This window comes from Vombatus ursinus, unplaced genomic scaffold (genome assembly GCF_900497805.2).
Source record: "Vombatus ursinus unplaced genomic scaffold, bare-nosed wombat genome assembly UNPS02014786.1, whole genome shotgun sequence".
In the NCBI taxonomy this organism is placed as follows: Eukaryota; Metazoa; Chordata; class Mammalia; order Diprotodontia; family Vombatidae; genus Vombatus; species Vombatus ursinus.
The window spans coordinates 52306350-52315467 of NW_020954564.1; the positions used below are offsets into that span (position 1 = coordinate 52306350).

General features: G+C 37.0%; 1 protein-coding gene across 2 annotated transcripts in view; it reads right to left on the reverse strand.

Annotated features, from left to right (window-relative positions):
• Positions 1–989: 989 nt before the first annotated feature.
• LOC114047315 (programmed cell death protein 2-like) overlaps positions 990–9118 on the reverse strand; it is a 9842-nt gene continuing 1713 nt past the window's right edge. For both annotated transcript variants that reach the window (XM_027868088.1, XM_027868089.1), the window contains exons 4-7: positions 5302–5702; positions 4492–4602; positions 3878–4026; positions 990–1171 (exon numbers count right to left, since the gene is read on the reverse strand). In XM_027868088.1, the coding sequence (XP_027723889.1) occupies positions 1041–1171; positions 3878–4026; positions 4492–4602; positions 5302–5702 (792 nt within the window). In that variant the 3' untranslated portion in view covers positions 990–1040. The remainder of the gene's footprint in view (positions 1172–3877; positions 4027–4491; positions 4603–5301; positions 5703–9118) is intronic.

A 9118-nucleotide genomic window follows, 5' to 3' on the forward strand; every position in this document is an offset into this window, starting at 1 on the left:
TTTCTTTCTACAATATTATAAGGTTTTAGGATAACATATTAATCAATTAATATTGTATTTATTGAGTGCCTACTATATGCCAGGTACTCAGTGAAACCACCCCTACTCAAAAGCTCATATTCTGAAGGGATAAGCACACTCAAAATAATTTTGTATAAGCATATGCAATTTTTGATGGCTATAATACAATTAAAAAAAAAAACTAAGCATATAGAAATTCAAAATAAAAGGTAGTTTTGAGAGGGAGGGGACCTAACAGCACCACTCTTCCATCTCTGCACACCTAAAGACAGGTCTTGATGAACCCAGGAACACAGTCTAAGGATCACATTTCTTATGTTTTTATGAATCAATAGACTAGCATGTATTGTAAAAGTTACGCATACTATAATCCATCTCTTACAATTCATTTTTAATTAGGTTTTTCATGGAGAAAGAAAATCATCTCCATGAGACTAAAGGGGTGGAAGAAATTTTCTTCTATTTAATTGGTCAAAGACCAATTTACCTCACCTCCACCGAAGAAAATTACAAAATAGTTTCCATTGCTCCTTTCCCAATTGGTTCTTGTCCACGTCTTTCTATAAATTCTCCAGAAAGGATCTACCCAGTGTGCTCGAGGTCTTTCTCTGGTACTATTAAAATCTGGAGCTGTAACCAGCCTAGCTCCATTTTGAGTCAAACAAATGCTTGATTATTTCTTTTCATGGTATTTCTCAAAATATATGCCAATGTAATTATACCACTGTTCACTTATATACACACCATATGTTTGTTCATCACTTAAGGTCACATACAATTCTGATTCTTTTGAGACCCTGGTATTCTGTGATTCGCAGCAATCTACCATTCCTAGGAGAAAATTGGTTATGAGGGCGATAAATGAATAGGAGAAAATCGGGTTGAATTACATTTGGGAAATTGCACAATATTTTTAATGATCCCCAGATGCCTATTGCCACAAAAACTCATCTTTTTAACACCAGTGCTTTTGCCAGTTTAAAAATTAAATTTTATTTACACAATGAAAAGGAAAGATTCTATTTAAATAACATTTGATCTGGATCTTCTTGTATAATACAAAACTCTTCCATTGGATTTTGATGATTAGTAGGCCAACAACTCTTCTGACAAGTATAAATTAAAACTGTTCCAAATTCAACAGAGATATCTGTAAGACACAAGATATAAATGTACAGAAATTCCTTTGAAATAAATTCATTTAACATTTTAAAACTGTATTTTATTAACTTGGCTCTGACCAAGGAGCCTGCAAATGTGACTGAGAGGGGTATAATTAAAAATTATTCTCATGTAGTTGTTCCAGCTTCTAAATACATTCCTGGAATGATCAGACTTTCCAACCATAACTTAGGAACAAAATTTAAAATTAGGAGAAAAGCAGTATAAGATAAAATATAGCTTCCAAAAGCCCTTTTCCTCTCTAATGCCTGAATTCCTACCAAAATCAGAATAGAAACTAAAGACAAATATTTCACAAAGTGAAAGCATAAGCATATGGAACTCTACCCAAGGATATAATACAAGCAGAAAATATGACTATATTCACAAATTCAAATTTATGGAAGCAGAAAAAGAAAAAAGAAAAAGCTGGGCTGATAACATCTCCCTTTAGGGTAAGGGTTCTTAACTTGGGATATATGGATAGATTTCAGGAGGTCAGTGAACTTTTTAAAAAATATTTTGGTAACTATTTAAATATAATTGGTTTTCTTTGTAATCTTATGTATTTTATTTTATGCATTTAATGACATTCTGAGAAGCTTCAATCATACTGCCAAGCTATTAACAGAAAAAGGTTAAAAATCCCTACTTTAGACCCTCTGCCTGCAACAGGCTACTGGATTTACTGGAAGAGTCAACATCATTTAGTAACTTTTTATTGATGTTGTTTGTCCTTCATTCTCAAAGAGGATCATGACTTCAGGAAGGTGATGCCATGACTTGCAAGTGAACTGGATTTAAGTGACGGAGAGCTGTGCAAAGTCACCAGCCTCACTCTCTCCTCCACAGCCATCTGAGTCCAGTGGCAAGATATAGATCAGGACGAATGGAGATGGCCCGATTTAGTAACTTATTGGGTTTGTGAAGAAAAGGAGAAGTCAAAGATACCTGGAAGAATGATAATTACCAACAAGAGTTAATTAAGCCAGGAGTATGTTAGGCTGGTTTAGCTGGGATTAAGGTGAAATAAAAATGTCCTGGGGGGACAGCTAGGTGGCGCAGTGGATACAGCACCGGCCCTGGACTAGGGAGGACGTGAGTTTAAATCCAGCCTCAGACACAAAACACACACTAGCTGTGTGACCCTGGGCAAGTTACTTAATCCCACTGCCTAGACAAAAAAAAAAAAATGTCCTGTAGCCAGTTTGGAGACACATAAGTAGAATTCAAGAAACCGGATGAGCTGGAGATATAGTCACTGGAATAATCAGCATATAAGTCTAGTTCAAAAGGATGAGTTCTTCAACAGAGAATGCATAAATAGAAGAAAACAAAGGTCAGCACCTTAGGATATGTACACAGCTGAAGATTAGTGGAAGCCAATAACAGAAACAGATGAATAATTCTGAGAAGTAGAGGCAAACAAAAATATTATCATATCATGGAAACCAAAGAGTTTCACAAAGGAAAAAAACAAACTATAAAAAATTTTTTTTTCTTTTCACTAAACAGTGAATATAAATTCAGTACCTCATATATGCTAGTTAGTTTTTTTATTACATATTACATTAAAGTCTGGTTATTTAACTGATTACAAAATTATTTCTAAAAACAAACGAAGAGCTTCTGGGACAAATTGTATGCAAATACCAGTGGTATAAAAACAGGCCGCGAGAACCACCCCCCCCATGCCTTTTTTTTTTTTAACAACAAATCTGCCTGCTCTAACTTATAAAAAATTAAGTCATCTCAAAAGATATGATTTCGTCAAAGTGGGTAGCTCACTCTACCAAAACAAAAACCCTTCATGTCTTTGAATACATGGTTTCTTGAGCTGGAGCATCAAAAAAAAATTACCATGTGGCATTCAACCTTTTGGTTTCTCTCATCTTGGCTAGGCTGGTTTTGAGAAAAACTGTTGATCACCCACAGTGCTCCATCTCTCATCTCTAGACCTTTGCAATAACTGTCTCAAACACTCCCTCCTCATTTCTGCCTCATAAAATCTCTAACTTCTTTCAAGGTTTAACTTAAATACCACTTTCTACACAGAGCCTTTCCTGACTCTCCACATGCTAGTAGTGCCTTTGCTGCCAAATTATCTAGCATCGATTTTGAATGTGTATATATATATATATACCTATATTAATAGCTATATCACTGTCAACGTAGACAGATACACACACACACACACACACACACACACACACACACACACACACACGTTTCACCTAGCTAGACTGTAAGCTTCTCAAAGACAGGAACTGATTTACCTGTATTTACCCCAGCATCTAGCACAGTGCCTGTTATGCAGCAGACACTTAATACACACTTGCTGATTGACTAATGAGACTAGGTCCATACTTGAAGCTTTTCCAATCTGATAAGACCTGCTAGAGCTTATTATGTTCTGCTAGCATGGCCTTCAAGATGCCACAGTCACCTCCATGCCCAAAGGAAGTATTAAAAGGAAAGGTTTAGTGGATAGGTCACAGGCCCTGGAGTCAGGACTGAGTTCAAATGTGGCCTCAGACACTTGCCACTTACTAGCTATGTGACCCTGGGGAAGTCACTTAACCCCAGTTGCCTCACCAAAAAAAAAAAAAAAAAAGGAAAGCTTTAGTTACAATTCATTAATAGCATGTCAAATTAACGCTAAATAGCTCAGTTAAAATAATAAAAAGTACACTACCTAACAGAGTATTTTTGAGCATGCTGACCAATGCAGGCATAAGCTGAAACTCAAATACTCTGCAGCTCCCACAGTTACTGCAGGATGGAATCTCAGTAGCATCTGATGAAGGACAGGTTATAAAGAGAGGCTGCCCATTCCAAGAATACCTAGAAGAAAAGACAGAAGCCCTTAGACACCAAGCACACACAAACACACCCCAACTGCTTTCCTTTTATACAAGTTATAAAACATCATGAACATTTATTAGAAAACTACTTAAGACAAGTTTTACAAACTGCCACTCACCTACTTTCTCAAAGCAAAGACTTGAGCAGCTCACTAGTAAATATGGCTAATTAGACATTCTAGTTTTCACTTTATAGAATTGATATCCCTCCCAAACCAATTCTTGCTGGCTCAGAATTTCTGCAAAAAACTATACTTTTCCCCATAGAAAAGGGAAGAAATAAAAGCTGCCTGCTTTTTTCTATTAAAAATCACGATTAATGCCAAAAATCTACATATTTGGTATTAAAACAACAAAAGTTTTACTACTATACCTAAATGAACAGTAATGCTGTACCTTTTTTCTAACTGTAAACAGGTTAGCCCCAAAGCACCCCCTTCTTTACCTCAGAATCTGTTCACGGCAGGCAGATATTCTTTTCATAAATTTATAAAATATTTTATCATTACTTTCAGAAACAGCCTTCTCATATTTTTCACCATTGTCAAAAATGAAACTATGAAAAGAAAAGAGTCATGTTATTCTTTATAGTTGGAGGGGAGAAAAGTTTTTTATTTTAAGAGAAAAAAATACCTCACTTGAGATAGATTTTCTTCCTCTATTTCAGGCAATATTATTCTTCAAGATGAAAATAAGTCCATGCATCACACTACTCTGAAATAAGGCAAATCTGCTAAACTTTCCTCTAAATTGAAGCCAATAAAGCTATTAATACATGGAATTTTCCTAGTGGAATTTTCTGAAATTTCTGTTAGCTATTAACATATTTTTTAAATGACTTGAGTAGATCCTAAATAATTCTTTAATTCTAGAATTTTTAAATCACAGATTTACTGAGGATACTCAAAGATCATCCCATCCAAATTTTTCATTTTACAGATGAGTTGAGACCCAAGAAAACTGACCAACCTGACCAAGGTCACATGGTGGCAAACAAGACCAGACTTCCACTCTCCTGGCTCCTAAGCCAGTACACCATCGGTGCCTCTCTGTAACTTGTGTACCCTGTTGTAGGTAATATACTTGCCTCTAGGGCTGTTGTCAGTAAGTTTTGTTTTGCTTTAAAAGTCACTAACAAGGTGACAAATCCTGCAAGAATGGTAAAAGTGAACAGTTTACTCCTTCTATCCCCTTAGCCTACTAAGCCACTGATTGATCCCTGCCCTAATTCCCTCTCCATTGCAAATATTCTCACCTTTGAGCTATCAAAAGTTCCAGTTCAATTCCCTCCCTTTGCCTATACTCTTGCAGAAGTTTTTGGGCATGATTTGTATCAACAAAGTTAATATAATCTTCCTCATCCACAACATTGATATAGTAGGGCTTAAACACAGGAACTGATGAACTAGGCAGTACATGTCCTTCTCCTGCTGGTATTGTATGACCAAAGGAATGAGAGTCACTTAAAGCTTCATCTAGTGTGAGTTCTTGGAGTTGGGACATACATTCTCTGTCTTCATCTACATTAAAATTATCTCCTACATTTGAGTCAAGTAGATCATTGGTAATCCATGGTGCAAGATCGCTTTCACTGTCATCTCCCCAGTCTTCTGCTCCTTCACACCAGTCTTTAACTGCAAAGTTATTTTCCTCTTTCTGCAATAAAACATTCAATAACAATATTACTTGTGTTATTATACAAATCTTGAAATGTCAATTTAGATGCCAGTATAGATTATAAATCCTTACTCTTCCAGAACATACATTAAAAAAATCTTTCACCACTGGAGAAATTTTTCACTATACATATTGGCCAGGAGGAGGTAAAATATATATACAAAATCTAATTATCTAAATGTTTATTATGATGATTAGAGGTCTAAATAATTTGTGAATTTCAGATATTGATAGTCAACTGCATTTTTACATAAATAAAGGATACTAATTTAAAGAGTTGTTGAAAAAAAATAAGAGAATGTTAAAATTGAAATTAAAAGCTGCTGAAATTCTTTTAAGTGAGGCACCAGCTATAAGAAATACAGTGACATTATAACAATATAACTACTTGACTGAAAAGTACTTCAATTTCCATCTGTCATTCTAAACACTTTACATTTAAAAAAGACACTGACCCAACAGCAATCTGGCAAAACTGCTGGTCTATAAGGAACAGACTGATCAAAGCTAAAAGAGAAAAACAGGAAATAATACAAAAAGCAAAATAAACAAATATAGATGTACTCATTACCAAGTGGGCTTGAAAATTCTGTAAAATAGCTCATCGAGATAACACTAAGTTGGGAGGGGCAACTAACAAACTCTATGACAGGACCCAAAAAAATCTTGACAGACCAGAATAGTGGTGTCAAACCCAAATAGAAATGGATCTTTGGAGGTCACATATTAACTCAGAAAACCACAAATTAATATCATGTCATATTGCATCTTTATTTTGCTAAACATTTCCCAATTACATTTTAATCTGCAAGAGTTGAACACCTCTGGGCTAGAGCAGCAGACTGAATTTATGAAGATGAAATGCAATAGAAAGAAATACAAGGTCTTGCACTAGAGTATAAAAAAATCAATTTAGAAAATACAGGATGAGAGATTCATGGTTTAGACAGCAGTTTGTCTGAAAAAGATCAAGGCCTTATAGTAGGCTAGCAGCTCTATACGAACTAGCCGAGCTGCAGCTGCTGCTGCTATCTGTCCCTTCGTTCTCAAAGAGGATCATGACTTCCGGGAGGTGATGCCCTGACTTGCAAGGGAATTGCATTTACGTGAGGGAGGGTTGTGCAGTCACCATGTAGCAGCCAAAAGAAGCTAATGCAATCCTGAGGGGCATAAAAACAGCATAGGTTTCAAGAATCAGGAGGTAACAGTCCATCTATACTCTGCCCTTCTCAGGAATCATCTGGAGTTCTGTCTTCAGTTTTGGGCACCACAATTAAAGGACTTTGATACACTAAAGTACCAGAGGAAGGCAAGCAGGATGGTGAAAGTCTATGCCATATAAGGATCAGATGAAGGAAACTGGGAACGTAGACTACAGGAGATTCAGGGGATACAACAGTGTCTTTAGTTATTTGAAAAGTCGTCACAGGGAAAAGGGATTAGATTTATTGTTTGGTCCTGGATGGCAGAATGAGAACCAATGTGTTAAGATTGTTTTTTTTTAAAAAAAAAAGGCAAATCTAGGCATATAAGGGAAAATGTCCTAATAATTACATCTGTTTACAAGTAGAATGGGCTGCATCAATACACAGGAGGAGAGACTGGAGCCCATGTATTAGATATGTAGTAGTGTGCATTTCTTTCAAATATGGTTTGGATTAGTAGTACCTCTCCTAAGTAGCAACAGTTAGCCAATTCTCCTCTGAAGCATCTGTGGAAAAAGCTGGTGGGCTGTCTAATCCAGGTGGAGAAAAGAGGATGACAGCAACCATAATCCAAAGACCCTCCCATTCTCTCATTTTCTCTTTAGCAGCCTTGTCAGGCGTGATGAGAAGATACATCCAAGACAGGTTAAGTGCCTTGCCCAATGTTCTTAAAGCCAACTGGTGGCAGAGCAAGTATTAGAATGGAGGGTTCCTGCGTGCCATTTCTGATGACTTCTGCTACCATGGGCTGCCTATCATCAAGGGTCACAGAAACAGCAGACGGTGACAAAATGACACCCCTGAACATTGGCATGCATTTCACACATACATATACAGATCTTCTGGTGAAAAACAAATGAGGAAAAAGTAGAATAATTAAAGTAGTGAGATCCTTAACAATGTTCTTGTAGGCAGATCATCAATGGTCCTGTGCTGTAGCCTGCTTCTCCATGCCATGGCTCTCTCCATTAGCTTTTCATCCACCTGTGATCTGAATCCTTTGTAGTTCAGGGATATCCACAATGCACAGCCATTTAACTTCAGAGAGAAAGTTGCAGTTGAAAAGGGACCATTTTATGGTGGAATATCTTGAGATCATTTAATGTACTTCCCAGTTTTCTACATACATTGTACCCTGTACTCTTCTTCCTCCTTTTCACCTCTAGACCTAGATCTTTGTGAACATTCAGGGCTCATTTAAGATATATGTAGGCATTAACTCACTGCTCTTACTATCCATCTACTGTAATCTGGGTAAAATGCACCCTCCTTACTCCACTATTTGTATTTCTCATTGATAGGGGCACTCTCTCCACTTGATAACCACTCACAATCCATCACAATCCATGCATGGCTTAACATCCTGTGCGAGTTGTCCGTGCCCTGACAAATAGCTGCTACAGGGATTTCACCCAGTCTGCTTGGGGCCTTGCTCTAAATCTCTTGATTAGATGGGCTGTCCATCACCATCCCTTCTTTATACAATTGGTATATTCTGTTTTCTGTAGATATGCTCATCTTTTAATGTTCTGTGATCTCCCAGTAAACAATGTAGTATTCTGAGGCTTGATTTTATTTCTATTTCTTCATAAGTTGTATCAGATACAGTGAATTGAGAGTTCAAATGTGGCACCTCCCCTGTCATTGATAGTACAAACAAGGTCCTGTAGTAATACAAGTCTGTTTCATTTCAAGTCTTTGTCAAACCTCCTTCACTCTCATATACATGTTGTTTGGCCAATTTAGCCTCCTTGGTTCTTATCTGCATTTCATTTTTGTTTTGTGAAATGATCCTGTTCATACATTTCTGTCTTTCTGTGCAGTTTCTTCACAGAAATTGTATGTTTGGACTTTACAAAAGACACTTCACAGCAAAACAGCTGAACCTCCCCATATAAAACCTGTTACCTGAGGGAGACTAGAGATTGTGATGCCAAAAACAACAATAAAGAAGGAAAGTCACGGAGCATTTTTTAAAATGACAAAAACAACAGAGGGACAAGGCAATCAGAACAGATCCAAAAGTTAAATTGTAACACCTTAGAAGTAAAAAGCAAACTATAAGGGCAGCTAGGTGGCGCAGTGAATAGAGCTGCAGCCTTGGAGTCAGGAGGACCTGAGTTTAAATCAGGCCTCAGACACTTGACACTTACTAGCTGTGCTACCTGGGCAAATCACCCGGGGGGGGGG